Raw genomic sequence first — 19,307 nt, 5'->3', positions numbered from 1 at the left:
GGGTGCCTCAGTGCCTGCGGACAGCCGTCGGCCTCCGAGCTATGAGTACTCTTCCCAGCTGGCTTGAAGCCACGTTGCCTGCGTTGCTGAAATGTCGAGAGTGGAAATTCTGGGCCTGCTTGCGGTCCAAACTGTACTCTGTGTGTGTGTTAATGGCTCGCAGCTGTGCGAGTTGTATGTAGCTGGTCCAGTCCAACAGCCCCGCAGATATTAGCATACACTTTGTTCTGCTTCTAACGCCTCTCCTTTGGCACTACAGACCCTGGTTTGAAAGCAAGGCTGTTCATTTTCACACAGAAAGGAGGTCAAGATTCTGCAGGCGTTCCACGTCAGATCGGCAGAGAGCTGAGATGACCGTTCTGTGGTCATTCCTCCTGAGGACCTGCCCTCGCCAAAAAGACTGCATCAAACGTGTTGACCGGTGGTCTCCGGCCATTCGCAGTGCTGCTCTCTCCAACACGTACCGTTATTCCTCTGTGGGCTGTCCCGCAGACACCGTGCACAGCTGGCCCCCACGTCACACGTGGGGTATCGCTAAACCCAACTGTTCCCCTGCACAAGACGGAGTGTTGAACCCAGCGGACGATATGGACGATGTGCGAATGGAAAACCTTGAAGGGAAACACCTGCGCGGTGAAGGAGCCATTGGGTCACCAGACTCTACCTTGGATCTTCACCTTCCATTGAAACCATCAAGGAATTTAATTCATCGAACACAACTCGTTCCCAAAGGCGACGGTTGGGTTCTCTCCTCTTATCCATGTCAACAGATACGCAATGTTTACATTTGAACTGGCCTTGGTATGAATAACAGTCTTTACAAACCACGAGGAAGTGAAGCCCATCCCAGCTCTCAGAAAATGACATCATACCAGCAGCTGAATGTCCTGCATGACCACTGTATTAAATGGGTGAAAATTATATGAATCATTCATACGCCTCATTGAGTAATATCCCATTAATTCCAAGTGACCACATAAAAATGACCCCTTTTCTCTCTGGGTCATGTAGGAGGGAAGCTTGTCAGGATTTAACCGCTTACACTAAATTACTACGATATCAGTTACATGAGACCTACAAGGTTAATAAACATTAAAAATCAGAACAGAAAGGCAGGTTAGCATCTATTAATCTAGGAGATCCCTTCCCAGGATTGTGTCCTCTGGGGGAGGACGGGGATATTGTCGTCCGCTGCTCGGACGCCGACTTTGACAGGTCCTTCCTTTCTAGAGCGAGGAATGCGGACGCACGGGAAGGGAGGGTGGAGGACAAAAGAGCTCGCGACCAACTAAACCGAGTGACGGGGACGAGGGCCGCGGCAGCCGTGCGGAGGAGGACTACCCAACAAACGCAGACGAGAGACGCTCCCGTTTAAGACCTAAAATACGTATATCCACGGTGACGACATTTTCAGGAAATGGAAAATAATAAGAGCTACAAAAACACTGTAATTGTTGGACCTGGAACTGGTGCTTATAAATTTACAATTACAACTGCTGCTTCAGTTCAAATGTAAATCAATAAAGTAATTTCATGGCGGCCGCTCTTCCCTGGGGAGCTGCGCTAAAGTGGCTTAAATACAGTCAACAGTCTGTCAGCGTGGTAATGGAACATATGCGAGCAATATATGGCCAAGAGGGAGTAAAAAGCACAAATGGAGTGCGCAGGAAGCTTTCCCTCTTCTCCTAGGGACACTGGACCCAATGGGAGACGCGTGTCTGCATCTCTAGCTGCGTTGGGGGCTGCGTCTCGACGCCGCTGCCTTAACAACCTCTCCGAGCTGCATGTGGAGAAGAGGACGTGGACATCTGCATGGTGAACCTTAAACAGGGTACAGCATGGTGAGTTTCTGCACTTCTTACTCACCTGTTCCCCGGTGTAATAGTGTTTTGATAGGCATTAAGTTTAATTATCGCCCATTTACAGTGTTTTGTCCCTTTCTCTCCCACTTTAGCTCATAGTCTATGTCTCCATGCCTCCGCCTCTAAGAACGACACCCAAGCCGACTCGACAGGGGCCACGCCAAGGAAAGTGGAGTGAGTAGAGATCCCTGTCCCTCCTTGTCGTAGATGGCCAGGGTGGCATGGTGGGAGTGAAACTCAGCCTTCTACTCTAGGGCACGTGGCACAGATTTGCCACTGGATCCAAGTGTGTTCTGATTTGCTTATTAAAATGTCTGGAATAGACCCTGAAAAAGTGTCTTCAGACTTAGACAGGGATCAGAGAGCAGGTTTTAAGGACTAAGTGACGACACATAAAACTGTAGATCCATCAGTTCAAACCACACGCAATCTCGCACACACACAGTGACAAAGCAGTCAATGCACATTATTATAGCACACAGTCAAAGAATCACAGAAAGTTAAAAAAATTAATATACAGTATATATATATATATATATTCCAGTAATCTACAAGGACGTTCTCTGCAGCTGTGGCCAGTGAAATAGCAACCGCTCAGTGCTCCGCCAGCAGACGCTCTTCTCTGCGTTTTTCTAAACACTCTCACATTTATTTAATCTTAGCAAAGACCTCGGCTTTGCACCAAACAGATCTGCTTGCCTTCTGAAAGCAGCGTGAACGTTAAGCTCTTCATTAGCTTTCTCCACAGAGCATCTACGATTAGCTGTGCTGTATTGTTCATTTCCCATCCTGTCCGACACACACACACACACACACACACACACACACACACACACACACACACACACACACACACACACACACACACACACACACACACGTATAGTTAAATGTGCTGTACTGTCCACTTTACTTTGCAGGGTACAGTCCAAATGGCAACTGAAGTTACAAGGAGGTTCGAATCCCCTCTCCTGCTGTATTACCCCTGATCTTACTTTTTCTAAATTGCTCCAGTAAGAATTACCCAGCTGCATAAATGGGTAAATCGTGGTAAGGACCTTAACGTTCTATGCCGCTTTGGAGAAGTCCCATAAGTGTGGCAGCATATACACGCAAACAACGGCGATTCTGCTTGTGCGAAATGTCGGCCCTTCTGAGTCATCGCACAACCGCCATGCCTTTCACGCTCTGCCTCTCACGCTGTGGAAGTCTGGGAGAGTGATGAGCGCGCTGTGCATGCCCACCCCCTTCCACCCCTACCCCCTGCTGATCAGCAGCTATGAAACCTACCGCAGCTCACCGGGCCACTCTTTACAGTGGGGAACCTGGACTGAAAAACCACGTTCCTCTCCAGGACCGGGCACCATTGGCGCAACCCGCAGCCCGGCCAGCTGGACGCTGCAGAGGGCAGCTGCCTCTGCGATTCTCCTGTCGTCGCCGCTGTGACCCGAGCACCGCCGGCCTGCACGTTCATCGCTAAGGTCTGTTCCTTGTGACTCAGCTATTCGCCATGCGGGCCCTTCGCCGCTCGCGCAAAGTCGCCTGCTAATCCGCGGCACCCGTTCCAGCCCTCGGGTCGCATCCGGGCTTCGCTTCAAGACCAGGCAAGAAATGTGAACAGAATCAAACTTAAGATAACACAACAAAGGAGAGTACTATAAGGTAAATTTACAGACCGCCCCCCTGGGGCCATCGGGGGGAGGTTGCGAAAGGTTCTTGGACTGTGGGCTGAGCTACGGGGTACCAGCTGCTAGGTCTGAGACCCCTGCTTTTCTCCGTCTCTCCGCCCGTCGTCGTTCGCCACGTTTCTCCAAAGGCCGACTGAAGGCAGGAGAATCAAGCGCTGCTTTTGCAGAACAAAAAAAAGACAAAAAAGCTGCTGGCGCTTTGTTGCGCCCTTCTCTGCGTGGGGCTTGGCAGGGTGGCGACACTCCGCACCATCTGCCGAGTGAAAAGTGGCATTTGGGGCTTCGCTCTGAAGGCTGCATTCTGCCCCTCTGCCCCCACACCCCCCCCGCCCCCCCGTCCACAGCCCCTCCTCCTCCGTCGCGGCTGTAGAACATCATTTAAAATGCTGTCACTGATGCCGCAGTCTGTGATTTATTTATACGTTTTTCCCGTCTCTTAAGTGCATTCACCTTCTGTTCCAAGGGTCACGACTTTTACACCCCAAAGTTACGGCTCTGAGAAGGTTCAGTAAATTCCTTCATAATAAATAATGGCAATAAACAGAGTTACTGCCTCCTGCTGTGATTGCAGGCTGGGTATTCAGCAGCACAGGGGGCCATTTCTGATATTTCTGTCATCTTCTCATGTAAGAGAACACATCAGTTAAATAACCCAGCAATAGATCAATCCAGATTTGTCTGTGACCCCCCCCCCCCCGCCCCGGGCTCTCTAATCCAGATTTGTCCAAAAAAATGACCTGATCCCTGAAAAGGTGAAAAGCTTTACACAGCCCCAATAAACCACCTTCACGGGTAGAACCTCCTCTGTAAGTGACGTCCTTGTGCTAAAAAGAGACAAACAGCTGCCTTATATAATTTGTCAAATATCATGTTTAAATTTGGGCGAAAGGATTTATTATTTACAAATGCAAATAGGAAACTTGCCGATTTACTGTTGTTTTTTTGGAGATACGGGTCTGAGAATAAATTATATTCATTAAAACTTAGGGAATAAGTCTAAATGTTCGGTATTGCGAAACTGGTAGGAGAAACCATTGAGGACAAAGAGTTCATAAAATTGGAGAAGTTATTTTTGCAACTCAGTGTTAGACATTTTCCATCTTGTTATACGCATCCATGTTTTAATATGGATAAGATCAGCAAGACGAAATGCGTGTTGCAACGTTGCCTGTCCGGTTCCCACCTGTTTCAGAGCAAACGCACAAATCTGTGTCCTCAGCTTGTGTGACATGTGCCTCCGATGACCTCTGGAAACATATTTGTCCATGCCCCTGTACGCAAAATTTGCTTAAAGTCATCACCAGTACAGCTTTTAATATGTGAAGATCATCGAATTATCGGGGTTATAATCACAGAGTAATTCTGGACCAAATCAGATCAACATGTCATTTATTACGAGGGAAAGGAACACGCACGTGTCTCCGCTCCTTATTAAACTAATCCACTCGCATGGACGGCAGTCAATCAGCTTTCGCCGTGTCCTCTCGTGCCCTCCCACCTCCCCCGCTGTCAGACGGGCCCGTCTAGACGGGAAAACTGATGCAGAATTAAGCTTTGACTGTCGGCAGCAGCAGCTTGCCAGAGTCGGATTGCCCAAGTTCCCCGGGACGTATAAAACAAATTGTCCATCGCACAACACCCAAATCAAATGTTCCCGTCGGACAATCCGTTTTGTCTCCCCGAAGCACGGCCGATTACTGGCGACGCACGAAGCTAAAGCAGCACGCAACACTTTGCTTTATGTTTGAAGAGGGTTCATTTAAACGGGTCGACAGACCGATCAGGACATCACTCTAAGGGGGGGGGGGGGGGGGGGAACCAAGTCCGCATCAAATGTAGGGTTGGAAGGTTCCAGAACCCGTCCTGTGTGCGGACTCGAGTCGGGGGTGGCCTGGGGAAACCCACAATAAGGGCCTTTCGGCTGGACGGAGAGCAGCTGCAGCTCATTATGATGCAGATGAAACGTGGGCCCTTGCCGAAGGCTCCGGTGTTTCCTGCTCTCTCCGCGCATCGGTCGCTAAACTGGAAACTGGCTCTCGGCCTTGGCGACGGGGCGCTTGCTGCGTCCTCGGTACCCCTTTGTCTGACAAGCGCACGCTGACCGCAGAGCGCCCCCACAACGAGCTCTCACCCCTTTGCGTCCGTAGCGTCGAAAGGGCTGCGCGAGAACAGTCGTCGCCGACGTCGCTGCACTTCGGCTGATGACGGAGCCGATACATCTTATCGTCTATGTTATGACTTTGGCTAAAAGAAAATTTTCGCAAACGGTTTCATCAGCTACACGGTCTTGTAACCTGATGGTTGCCAGTTCACGTCCTAAAAGGGACCTGAAGACAACTTGGTCAACCTCCTACGTGGAATGAGGGCAGAGCAACCAGTGGCCATGCAATGCAGCTCAAACAGGGGACCCATGCTTGACATGGCCGGATGTCAAACCAGTCCGTTGTGCTCCTTGGACCCAGTCGTCGTGTACTCATGCATACGGTTTGCCAAATGCGGCTCAAACTCTAAAATTGTTCCAAAAGACTGCATGTTTCCAGTCTACAGTGAGTCGCTGAGCCTCGGGTTCTTCGCTTGCGGTCCATGGACCCCTTGAGGGTTGCGGATGGACTTCAGGGGGTCCATGAAGCACAGGATTCTATTTCAAATAATACTGTACAGCTAAATCAGAAGGTAACTGTAAGATGAAAATGTCACCATGCTATCGTGGTATAATTCTGTGTGAAGGTAACCAAGTTTTAGTGCAATAAAGTGAGTGGTGTACAGTATTTTTTCTAGTCTGTGAGCATGTTTTGTAGGACAGGTCCTCAGCTTTCGTCAGCTTCCTGAAGGGGCCTGGAAAAGGCGAAGAACCGCTCTAAGCTATTGCGCATAACAAGCACGTAGTTTGGGCAGCGGCTGTGGGGGGGGGACTTAGCTGAGACAAGCCTTTCCATCAAGAGCAGCATACGTGCCGAGGAAATAATCGCGTTAATGATCTCTTACCAGTGGAATTGACGACGGGAGCGCGTCCGCGTCTGAAATGTCGCAGGCTTTTCAAAAGCAGCCCATACTGGAATGTGTGCTTTTTTTTTTTTCTCCAGTCTGCTTTAACACCCAAGGGGGGAAAAAAGCCAACGGAGACCCCGATGGATCCGCACACAAAAAAAGCCTCCACGCTGAAGATCAATGCAGCTTTGCTCGCTATGAATATAAAAATGCCACAGATATGCTAATAAGCCCCACTGTATCTGTTCCCCCGAACCACTTCCCGCTGAGATGCAGCACGAGGGCCCGTAGAATACAGACAGCCCCCGGACTTTAAGATGTAAAGCGGACCGACCCGCCGCTCCCCCACGCAAAAAAAAGTAAGTAAATAGATAAGAATCGTGCGGCACCGAACCACGGCGGCGAAATGGACACTAATTACAACTCATTGGCAGACAAAAGAGGCGGGCGATCAAGTGGAGAGTGCGGCGGAGAGCAGTTTATCTCCGGGAGCACAGAGGACAAGTCGACACACCCCCGCACCTGACAGCTGCGCATTAAGTCCCGCGGCTCGTAACTCCAATTAGCCGGTAATAGCCGGGAGCCAGCGGGAGGCTGCCTATTCCCCAGGCTGAGACGCCGAGGCCTGTGATTTGACTGCTGAATAGCAGATGGCACCCTGCAATCGAGCCTCCTTCACTCTTCCCTGTGCCGCGGTTAAAGCTCCTCCATCGCTAAGACACCGGGAGCCGCGCAGCAGCTCCGCTTTCGGCACGCGTTTCTAAATCTTGTCTCTAGTCGGCGCGGGGAAAATATTTGCTAAAGTCCCGAGCGAATGAGACGATGTTGCGAGAGGTGTCGCGAGTCTTCGTACCGACAAACTGCTGTGGCTTTCAGTCGCCTTGTATTATGACATTCGGAGTGAGATAAATAGTCATGCTGTAATATTGTGGATTATGCCAGTTAATGCAGGCTAATAGTAGATTGTGAACCATAGGAGATTATCTTGTTTGACAAGGATAATAAAACTTCCTACAGCTTTTGTAGGAGGAGACATGTTTACAAAAAGTCCTCCAAGTCCTTCTTAAGCCAAGGAGAAGATTAGACTGTGCAGCTCGTGAATCCAAATCAGATGTGATTCGGGATGGCATGTTGACATGCCCTGATCTCCATCCCTCTGGTAACCCCCACTCAGCCCAGGTCCTCTATGCCCAGCGCGTCGTCTTCACCAGCGTCATGAGCGCCTCTCTCATGGGGTGGCAAATGCCCTTTGGGAAGAATTCCATGTCGGGCAAGGTGCGGGGAGAACCCCCTGCTAGGGAAAACAGCCATGGGTGTGTACATGAAGTGATCTGTGGGATGATTACCGAGACATCTGGGATGACGGAAAGCACCCCGACTGAGCTTGGATCGTGGTAAATCAAAAGCCATACTTCCGCAATAACAAGCAACAAGCAGTTTGTTTCTTTTTCTGCATGGCTTTAATAACACATGCAGTGTAACTGGGTCGAGGTGGATCCGCGAACTGGTCAGACTGGTAGCATCTACTAGATCTTGAGTGGTTCTGATGTAGCAACTTCCTCATGTCATGTTCCATTCCCTCTTTAATTTGCTCTGTAAATCGACCAAGAACTAGGAGTTTTCCGATGAGGGGATAATCAAGGCTCAAATGATGATGCATCGATTTAGAAAATACCTGTTGAGGACTTCTCTCTCAATCATGTGGAGGAAGTTACTCCAGCATTGCTCACATCTGTTACAATATAAAATGCATAAAGAGGACACAGTCAGAGACCATCAATGGTCACGTTGACACCAACCAACGCCTCCTGGAGACGGCACGTGGCTGTTCTCCTAGGATCCTTTGTATGTTGACCTGTCCAATATCTGTGACTCCTCTGGTGGGACACCATTCTGGAGAACCCCTGCTGGCAGACAGAACTTACACAACTTAATGAGTTAAGGCCCACTGTGAAGAGTGATTGATCAGAAAGTCTGCTTCCTGGATGGGTTAGATAGATAGAGGGAGATGTTGGGCCCAGTGGAGACAAATCCTTCTTCCATCAATGTCAAAGAGCCTGGTGTTAGCCTTTTGTTCAGCCCACCTTGTTAAAAATACAACACCAACAAAAAAAAAATGTCTGACTTAACCAGTCACACTGTTCAATTTTTAAGAACTAAACATATCCAGTCCTTTCCATCTACTACTTTAGAAGCACCATTGTTCAGTGTTAATGGAGTGTGTGGATGGGCTCATTACCCGGCACCGAGTAGCTGATGGACATCAACCCAACACTATACACTGGGAAACATCCATCCTCTCCTGCAACCGGTTCACACTCTCCATGACCTGAAGTCCCGCTCTTCAGACTGGGGTCCTGGGCCATCCCTTTAGCCCCAGAGGCTAAACAGCTTTCATCCTCAGTGCAATAGAGATTAAATGGGATCTAACCCCACTGCTCCAAAGGGCAAATGAGGAGCTTGTCAAGTTATAAATTTTCCCTTTTTTATATACATGTAAATCAAATGGGAACTCTCACTGGAAATACCAATGATGAGACTGAGGTTATGCGTCATGAGAAGATCTCATTCTCTTAAAATGAGAGTAATGCTTTAAGAAATTGGAGGATGAACAAGAGGATGAAGAGCAACCGGACTGATGGACTCGATCGTGACAAGTTGACATAACCCTCTCCAACCTAAGGACACAAGTGGAGGACAGAACGTTCTAGAGGGCCTGTATTCATACGGTTGCCGAGAAAACATGTATTATTACATCTGTTACAGTGATCCTCTCTTAACTCTAAAAATGATCACTACAAACCGCTAGAGATAACATGCCTTTAAAAAGACTTTTTTGCTCAGTACTTTTCCATAAACCTTTCATGTTTGCTTTCGTTTGGCAGCTCCTCAAGCGCGGATGCGGAATTGAAGTGATGAAAGGTCATGGAAGTGGGGAGACGTCCCTGTGTGGTTTCAGGGAAACCACCTCCTCCAACTGACTGTGGGTGCTCTGGTATTAAGAGGCAAGCGGAGCCCCTTGGCACATTCCAAGAGCGTCAGACAAGCTGGTCCAGCTACCGAGCTCAGACAGAAGCAGATCAGGATTGTGTTCTCAAAAACCCCAATTCTCCTCCCTTGTGTGGATGAACATCTGCTCATGGCTGTGAAACACCGAGCGTATCGTGGCAATTATATCATCACAACTGTTCCCGGTCTTCCCTCCTTTTACTGGGTGGGTTTACGATCGAGTCGGGAGCGCAGGGGAACAGATTAAAACAAGCAAGTCCCCCCAAGAGAAAAATCACACCATTCCTCATTTCAGGGGAGACAATAGCTGAGGAGAAACTAAACCCTGAACCCGTTTTTTTTAAAAGTACTGCTTTGAATCGGCCTCAATGTGAGAATGGTTTACATTTAAAGGGTCCTCGGAGAACGACGACTGTCAAGCCTTTGCACCGTTGAAAAATGTGTATCTGCTTAAAAATAAAAATTACAAATGACAGTTTACAAATGAAATGACTGCAGCACTGTGATGGATTGACGGTCCATGTAGGGTGGACATTGCCTCATGCTCTACGCTTCCAGAATAGACTGTGCACCAGCACAGCCCTTCATTGGATAATGAAGATGACAGATGGAAATCACAAATGCAACTATAACATCAAGGGTAAGAAGCGTAAAATCAGAAAACGTTTAACATTTTATTTCAGGTTTTTGCCATTTGTATCTCTGGGTAATTAAAAGCGGAGCAAATGTGGCCCACGGTTTGAAAAAACCTCCCTCACCAATGAAGACCCCCTTTTTTTTCCCCTCCAACTGTAATAAGGGGGAAAAGGTGCTGTGCTGACTGCGCTTCCCTGGAAATAGCTCGTACCACAAAGCGGGACCTCGTGCCTTGGACCTGGTGACTGATAGATGGGGTCCGGCCCATCCCGAGCAGCGCCGAGCCTGAGAGAGGCTCATCGCGGGAAGCACCATCCAAGCGGATGCAGCTTATTATTTTCATGAGTCATTCCTGTGGCGTGTCTCATAGAGACTCCCACTGCCTGACAGGAAGTGGGCTGGGGTGGGGGTTGGGGGTAGGGTGGCCACTTGAGTCACCCAGCCAGCGAGGCGACTTAGATATCTAAGGTGCTATTATTGCCTCTTCTGCTGAAACCTCTTGTTCACGCAGGACCTCCCAAAGCCGTCCCTGCGAAGCGAACCCAGAGAAGCCGTTCCGATCGGAGCACAAATGTTTACCACCGGCATACTTTCCCAAAGTGCGTCCCGGCTTCAATTACAGTTCGAGCACATGGAAAAAAGATGGCGCGTTGATTAAAACAGCCACAACAGTTTGACATGCCCTAGAGTGAGCGGCGTGCCGACAATCTCCCCGCATCCGGCGAGTCCTATTAAGAGCCACCTTCTCTTTTTTTCAAGTGTCCAGGGAGCACTAGGGCTCAGGTGGTGTTAAACAGGGAGAACGTGTCTGCCATAATGGGCGAATCGGAGGAACTGCCACCAATTCGCACAACTCATTTTTTACAGTTTCCATTCATTATTCCATTCATCGCGCCTGTCCGTGCCACATCTGAGCGCTAACGGCACACAAAGGCACTATAATGAAAAGGCTTAAATAATGTTCAGCGAGCAGTCGTGTCGGGGTTAGATGTCAAAAACTCAATTTGAACAGAAGACCAAAAAAAGACTAATAATAATAACATTCTGTCTGAAGAGAATCTGCTAGAAAGGAGTTTACGTGATGTCATGCTGTAGTATTTGCCATATAGTGCAGAATATTCCGGAATTTATTGCCCTGTACATGAACCTACAAATGAAAAGCAGAAACGCCACCAGGCAACGCCACTTTAGAGATAAATTCTGCTGGAAGTTGTTTTAGTAAAATGAAAAATGGGCACTACAACAAGCATACAATCCTACTGTGGGACAGGGCCTTCAAAGTGCGTTCGGAGGCCAGAGCGGTTAACGCACCGGGTGGCCGGAAGTGACACGAGGCAGAGACACAGGGATGCCCACCTGCTTTCCATCCAGCGTGTAGAGCCTCTTCACGGCCCCGGAGTCCAGCTTGATGGCCTCGGTGATGTCGGTGAGCACCTGCTCGAAGGAGTGGGCCGTCTTCTTGTTGAGCAGGACGCGCACGGCCTTGCGAGGCTTGACGCCGCCGCGGATCACCGTCACCAGCTTGGGCTTGATGAAATCCTTGCTCTCGCGCTGCTGCTCGCTCCGTAGCGAGCTCAGCGACGACAGCGAGCGCGAAGCCCCGGCCTTCACGTTCACCGACCAGTTGGGGTTCACGTTTTTTGTGTAGTCCACCTTGCGGTACGGCTCGTTGGAGGCGCACACGTAGCTCTCGCCTGCAAGGGGGCACACGGGTCAGGACGTGACGTGCGGCACCGGAACCGGCCACTCGGCACGGTTCGGGTCAGCATCAGCTAATTGCTCCGCGTGCCGCGACGGTCTGCAGCTGCCACGACAGCCCACAATGCTGCTGAGACTGCTAGGTGTTTCCGCCCTGTTCCGCATGAATCGTACGAATGTAACCAAATTTAGCTCAATTCTTTGTCCGAGGTGAAAGGCAGCGTTAGGCAATCAACTTTACTATAGCTTACCAGTTCATGCACTAGGGTGTTCCTGCTGCATCAATTCAGGGTAAATACCTCAATCTAGGTAAGGGGATTCGAACCCAGGCTCTTCAGTTTGCAAGACAATAGCTCTAACCGCGACGCCACCTGCTGTCCGAGTAAAGCGAGAGACGCAAAAGGCGCCTCCTGGATTCGGCTGCCTTTGGTCAGAGAACCGATGAGCAGCTGCTACGCAACGAAACGTCTGACCTGCTCAAAATGTGTCTTTAACCAGCACTTGGACTTGCCAGTAAAAGCCTAGTTCACCACAGCTGAGTGAGTAAAAAAAAACTCCAGTGTTTGCATCAGCAGGGTCTCCTGATGCCGCACACACAGCAGCTGGTAAAGAGATAATAGGACTGTTAGAGGTTAAGCAGATGAACGCAACCCTTTTTTATGACTCTGCCGGGCGGAATTAATGTGCTCTGCCGCTCAATTCTCGACAGCTCTATCGCATTTCAGAGCCGACACGCTTGAGCTCAAAATCACGTTAATCTCGCCCATTAAAGGCCGCTCAATAACCCTGATTTCGCATCGTTTCTGAGGCTTGGTATCAGGATGCCCTTGAGCAATGAAAATTTTGACACATATTGGGGAATATTTGTTTAATTACTTAACAGGCGTGTCTGCCTACCGTGCCGAGAAGGAAGACAACGGGTGAATGTTTCTCGGAACAAAAGAGGTATTGAGAGCGTGTGCGGCGAAGCCCTGTCTGTATATAGTGGAGCTGCACCTTGGATGGAATCCAAAGAAAAGCCTTTCCACTCTTCTGAGGGATGCCGTTGTAACACTTTGTTTGGTCTGTTTGGTCCCCGTGGCAAAAGCGTGCGCAAACTTGAAACGTTTTCACGAATTCATTATTCATAAATGCATTCATTTTGTGTTTCAAATCACTGGCGCTCAAAAGACTGGCTGCTGCGCCGAAACCGGAAGCGAGAGAGGAAGCGGACGCTGCTGGTGCCCATTGTTCGGGAACGTCGTTGTTTAACACGTCCACTTCCTCCATTGAGAGGTGGAGCTGAGGAGGAAGAGTGACGAAGACGTGGGAGAAACCAAAGGGCTTCACCTGGAATACTGGACTTTCGGTAAACTCAGATTTAAAGGTTTCTTAAAGCCTGGCTACTTTAGCGCGATAACCGTACACGGCCTCGTCCTCTGTCCATCGGCTGCAGGTGCACATGAGTTTAGCCGCACAGCGTTGGCGAAGCTGGAATAATGAAGCAGAGGGAACGGATTGGGGCTCCGAGGTGTTACGTAATTGTTCATTGTGAAGAAGGCGGCTTTTCCTCAGCGCACAAAAGAATGGTTGATGCAACACTGACACTTCTAAGGACAGTCTGGCGTTTACGCCCAGCGGCTCGGCGGTTTACGCAGTTCAAGCAGAAGGAGAACGGAGACGAGACAGAAGACAATTACGCTCCCTGGCATGTCCTAAGAGGACGGGGGCACGGAGGACTTGGCGCAGTCTGTCTAGCGCATTCCAGCAGGGGGGTTTCAGCTCAGTTTGGTGCGGAATAACACTGGAGTGGCACCAAGAAGGGCTTTCAGAAGGATGCATGACCCTTGACCCACTCATATATGTAAAAAGGCTGTTATGACACTGCAGAAAAAACTGCAAAAAATTTCCATAACACATATATACTTACATAAAGATGCGATGGCTATGTGAAGGAGATTTATTGCGTTATGTAAGGAGGCAGCAGGTGGCCTAGTGGTTAGAACCACCACCTTGCACTCAAAGGACTTGGGTTTGAATCTTTTGCCTACGGCTGTAGTACCCTTGAGCAAGGTACTTTCCGTGGTAATTAACTGTAAGCTGTTTAAAATTCACAAAAAATCGTTTTTACACAAAAGCGTTACATAAATGAATTAATAACGTTAAAAATCATACGCGTTCTTTCTTAGACGTGCAGAGAGCTGTCCGAGGTCCTGAACCGAACCTGCGCCATCAACCACCTTTCCGCACGGACCCAGGTACAACCGCGACACTGCTTTACAAAGACACCTGTGACGGACCGGTGTCTAATATTCACACAATGATATGTGACATGCATGACCCAATGAAGCTAGAAGTACTCAAAAAACATTCACTGACATATTTTGTACTTCTATAAATGCAGAAATGTAGAAATTTGCATAAAAATGTCAGTAAAACAACTAGATACCTTTGAATGACATAAAACAGTGGAGGGGGCCACTGGGTAGTGTAGTGGTTTGCACTCTACTAATACATTCTTACTGGTGTGAAACTCATTCCCTCTATGATACCCTTAATCAAGGTACTTACCCTGAATGGAAACAATAGAAAGTTGCCCTATTGTATAAATGAGTGTTTTAGAATACAAAGATACCAGTATAAGCAGATTTGGAGAAAATAGTCATCTTAAATTTATTCATTTAAAAAAAATGAAGAAATGACATCTATGAGGTGCTTTCTTTAACACTAACACTGGACTGAACCAATAATAAGAGTTACTGTAACCATGATGTAAAAGTTATACTGAGCCATAACTAGTGCAGGATAAAGTAGGAAATGGTCTTCAGCGTTCATGATGTGACACAGGCCTGGCTTCTTTCCGAAGGCTCTTTAATTATTTTTTCCCCCGCGGGGAACAAGAGCATTTCATCGCTCGTATTACAGTCCACGTTCAGCAGAGAGACGGGGTTCACGGGCAGTTTAGCTTTTTCAATGCCGGACGGTATTGGGCCATTCGTCAAGCAAAATGCCAATTAATAAAATAAACTCCATCTGAGAAGGTGTCACCTGAGGTCTGGCTGGCAAAGGGGTGGGGTGGGTGGGGGGTGCTAATTCTCCGGGGGGGGGCCACACAGCAGCGGTGGCTTTCTGGAGCTTTCTGCAGCGCTGACGTTGAGAAGGCCAGGGACTCAGGTGGGCTCTTCTTAACGAGGTCGTCGTAACTGTGACTCTGTCCTGCAGCCGGAGTCTTTGTGGGACGCGACGCAGCGCAGACGCACGCCGCTCCAGCGCAACGGCCTCTATTTTGGCATCCTTAAATAAATTTGGTTCAAATCTCGCAGGACGCTCAGCCTAGAAGAGGCTGGAAAGCAGGTCGGACGTGAAACCGAGACGCTTAACGGCAACTTCAGCGATGCCAAACCTGCCGCCTTTGCTGTTCGGCTCCTCTCTAGTTTACGCCCCACCTCATCGGTGTGCTGCGCCCACGGCCAGGGCCTCTTTCCCAAGGCTTGTTTATGCTCAAATTGTTTGCAGACTCAACTTTGCGGTGAGAGAAGTGAGAGACAATGCTTTCCAGACTTGTCAGTGCTGTTTCGCCAGCCCTGTTTTAACTGTTCTTTGGAAGGGTAACAGTTTCATGGGGTCAGTCGTTTTGCCTGAAGATAACATTGTGAATAGGGCCAAATGGGCCTGGGGTCTGGGTCCCGGGGATCGAGATCCGAACTGGTACGATCCAGTTCTTCCATACAAAAGGCACAAACAATCTTTTTTTCTTTTTTGTCTTGTTTACTCAGTTTGCCGAGCTCGGCAGTTCTGTCTTTGTGCTTCCGCAGCCTGTTCAACGGCAGAGTAAACAAGGGTCTAAGAGGGCCATTCTGGGTCGAGATACACCTTTAAGGTGACCTATTTCGCAACAGGGTTGAGATTTTTCATCCCCCGTAGCGTGGAAAGTGTAGGCAAGCGCATGACAGCAAGGTGTTGTGGGAAATCTGGGAGATTTAGATTTCGTTTGTCACATGTAGGGTACTGAATATGGTAAAAAATAAGTCTCAGCACCAGAATATAGACCCACCCTGGACGTACCTAGTAGATTAAGGACAAGTTTGACAGTGTTTTCAAGTCCAGCTGCTAGAAGTGCAACCCCCCCACCCCGGAACCGAGAGCCGTTTATACCAACAGTGCTCATACTCTCCGGTGCTCATAGAAATGCTTTATTGGTTTTCGCTTCTCATATCTCACACAACAAGGATTAGAGGAAACCTCCAGAGGTGTTGCACTTGCAGGGAATGAGAATATGCTGACGGCCCGTCGACTTGGATTTGGGCCCGTGGCGGTCGTTACCCCTCTCCTGCTCACCCCCGAGCGCGGGGGGTCTAATCCACCACTCAGAAATGGCCACTGACCTAAATCTGTCCCAGTCCACACAGGGAACGGAAATGATGGGGTTTAATAACAACATCAACCATGACAACGAAGGCTCAAGATCGGGACTGAGCGGGAAGACGAGTGGGCAGGGAGAACACGCCACGGCCTTGGGCTGCTGTGTGTAGTTAACGCGCTGACAGGGGATCACAAGAGGCAGACGCGGGACTGCGGAGCTCACCGTGAGAATTAACTCTTTCCTTGCTGACTAACGCACGCTGAGGGGACCCAAGGTACGGTCCACGGTCCACTCCTACACCACATTTTTTGTTTCTTTACTTACGATCTCTTTTACACAGTAATAGAAACTATAGAAGTTTGTGCATAGCGTATAAGATCAAAAAACGATCGATATCGGACTGGGGTAATTATTGTTATTAACCTTTATCCACCGACGCAACATCAGACGATAAGATCCTCTTTGATGTACCCATTTATGGAGCAGGATATTATTGTATCGGTGCAGAGGAAATGTCTTGATTAAGGGTCCCTCAGCAGGAGTGGAAGTAGAACTGAGAACCTATAGATTGTGGAACAAGAACCCTAAACATGGTACCATCAGGGGACCCCACATGATTAACATATAGGTCCATAGTTTGTACAGATTAATCTTTTACTCTGTCCGTCTCCACCCGAACCACTTACCCTCTACTAGCTCGTCCAGACTTGTGATCTTTTTGGCTCCATCCACCGTGTAGATACTTCGGACCCCTTGGGGCAGGTTGACGTTGTCCGACAAGGACCTGGTGAGTTCCATAAGGAGGGCGTCCAGGGACCTGAAGCGGTCGCCGGACACTGCATACACGAGGCCCTTGAAGTACTTGTCTCCATTTCTGTAGAAGCGGACCTTCTTGGCTTTCTTCTCCGATGTGAGTGCCTGCAGGGTACGTGTGCGGTAGAAGCTGCAGTGGGCGCTGTGGGCTGGACTGGGAACCAGTCCGTTTGCCCTGGAGCCATACTGGGAGCCCGAGGCCGAGCCCCTGGAGGAGCGGTGCACCTTGTCCCGCTCCTCGAAGTGCTCCCACTCCATACTCCTGCTGGACATCAGGGCTGCTCCACAACACCTACTGGACTGGACTCGCTCACTCACTCACTGACAACGGAGCCTCTGACACTGGAGACTCACACACACACACACTTCTTTAGACACTGACACTGGGGACGAAGTCACACCGCCCGGAGGAGAAGCTCCGAAAAGATCCAGAAGACACGCCGCGATTCAGGGTTTCCGATCGCGCGCTCAGTCGCTGAGACGTAAACTCGTCAGACTAGTTACAAAGTATCAATCATTCCCGCCGGCGCGCGACGCACTCAGCGCTCCGCCGTCTGTCCGAACGGTGCTGAGCGGAGCGGAAAGGATGATCGCCGAGGGAGGAGCCGGACTGTCAGCGTCCATACAGACGGGGTTACACGCGTGTCCGATCCACGCAGCCCTAGCAGAGCCGCATGTTTGCCGCAGAGCGTCTCTCTGTTCCCCTTCTTAGACCGCTTTAATGTTGCGCCCCCCCCTCCCAGCCCCGCGCGCAGATCAGCTCCGTGACCTGTCAGTGCGGTCAGGATGCGCCTCCCTCAGGGTCCTAAAGAGCGTCGTTTCATCCCCGTCCCCAACGTGCTTACGCTGGTTCGCGTTCCTCAAGGGGAGCAGTAAGACTCGAACTGGCAACCATGTGGTTATCGTCTCCAACTCCGTAACTACGACAGTAACCGTTGGTGTTGTGACGAAGACGTGATGCGTTGTGTCTGTATCTGTTACCTATTTATTTATCAAATATGATCATCTGAATGTGTGTGTGTGTGTGTGTGTGTGTCTGTTTTTTCAGAGTTTATTAAGATGAGATGGAGGTTCCAGGTTGTAGGTTCTGGCCTCACGACAGTAGTAGACTCTTCAAAATCCAAATTAGTTTAGAGACTCTTTTAGTGGCATTCTCAGGTACTGGGAAATATACAGAATTAATTCTCTTTCTTTTTCCAGCTCCATCCATGATTTCCATCAGTCCGTCTAAATAGAGGGAACCCCAGTTTTGTCCTTGTTTCATTTTTCCTTCATCCACTAACTAATTTAAATAACCCGTGTAAACAGTACAAGACTGCACTCCTTTTGTCTCCTCTTATTTTTACTTTAAGTGTTTGAGCAAACATGGTGATCCTTACAGTCTTCTGCTGTTGCCTGGCTGAATCACAAAATATCATGCCTATAAAATTTAGTCGTATTCATTCATTTATCATATATATACGTATATATGTGTGCGTGCATAAAATAACATGACGGGGTGCAGTAAAATTCTGTTTTCTAAATGACAGGAGGCGCAGTAAACACAGTCGAGTTATCTAGAGAAGCAAGCGGACCTCCCTCAGCATCACTCTTATCAGTGGGCAGCACATGTACGGTTTATTACAGTTTATTCCTCAGGTGACCGGGACGTGTCTGCTGACAGCCCTCAGGAAAGCCCTGCTAGACCCTGAGGGACACGGCCTGGGTGGAGAACATATGAGCTCTGAATTCACATACTCGTGGCTGGACTGCAAACTGCAACAGTGTGAAGGTGTTCCTCTGAACATACTGCTGATGGATTAAATGGACTGTTAATATCTCAGCAATTATTAATAGACTGCTAATACACTGGTGTTACACTGTTAATAGACTGTGGATACACTGGAATAGAGCATAAATAGACTGCTAATAGCCTCTTGCTGGATTAATCGTAATCGTAGATTGCTAATAGACTGTTAACACACTGACGTTACATGTGTAATAGACTGCTTACAGACTGAGAAGACAGCTAATAGAATGGTATTACTGGACTAGTCATCCATGAAACAGGTCTTCTTAAGGTTTTGCTAATTATATCCTGACGTCCACATGCTCCCACAACCTAAAGACATGCAGTTTGGGTGGATTGATGATGCTAAATTGCCCTTAGTTTGTGAATGTGTAAATGAGGGTGTGTGTGTGTGTGTGTGTGTGTGTGTGTGTGTGTGTGTGTGTGTGTGTGTGTGTGTGTGTGTGTGTGTGTGGGGCTACTCTGTGATGGACTGGCATCTC

General features: G+C 48.9%; 1 protein-coding gene across 4 annotated transcripts in view; it reads right to left on the bottom strand.

Moving 5' to 3' along the window:
- dclk2a (doublecortin-like kinase 2a) overlaps window positions 1-17,794 on the bottom strand; it is a 34,588-nt gene extending 16,794 nt beyond the window's left edge. For all 4 annotated transcript variants that reach the window (XM_018735792.2, XM_018735793.2, XM_018735795.2 and 1 more), the window contains exons 1-2: window positions 16,910-17,794; window positions 11,540-11,877 (exon numbers count right to left, since the gene is read on the bottom strand). In XM_018735792.2, coding sequence (XP_018591308.1) covers window positions 11,540-11,877; window positions 16,910-17,309 — 738 coding nt within the window. In that variant the 5' untranslated portion in view covers window positions 17,310-17,794. The remainder of the gene's footprint in view (window positions 1-11,539; window positions 11,878-16,909) is intronic.
- Between the last annotated feature and the right edge of the window lie 1,513 nt (window positions 17,795-19,307).

The sequence above is a fragment of the Scleropages formosus genome, chromosome 16 (genome assembly GCF_900964775.1).
Source record: "Scleropages formosus chromosome 16, fSclFor1.1, whole genome shotgun sequence".
Classification (NCBI taxonomy): domain Eukaryota; kingdom Metazoa; phylum Chordata; class Actinopteri; order Osteoglossiformes; family Osteoglossidae; genus Scleropages; species Scleropages formosus.
The sequence above is the reverse complement of the archived record's forward strand: the minus strand, read 5'-3'. Positions and strand labels throughout refer to the sequence as shown.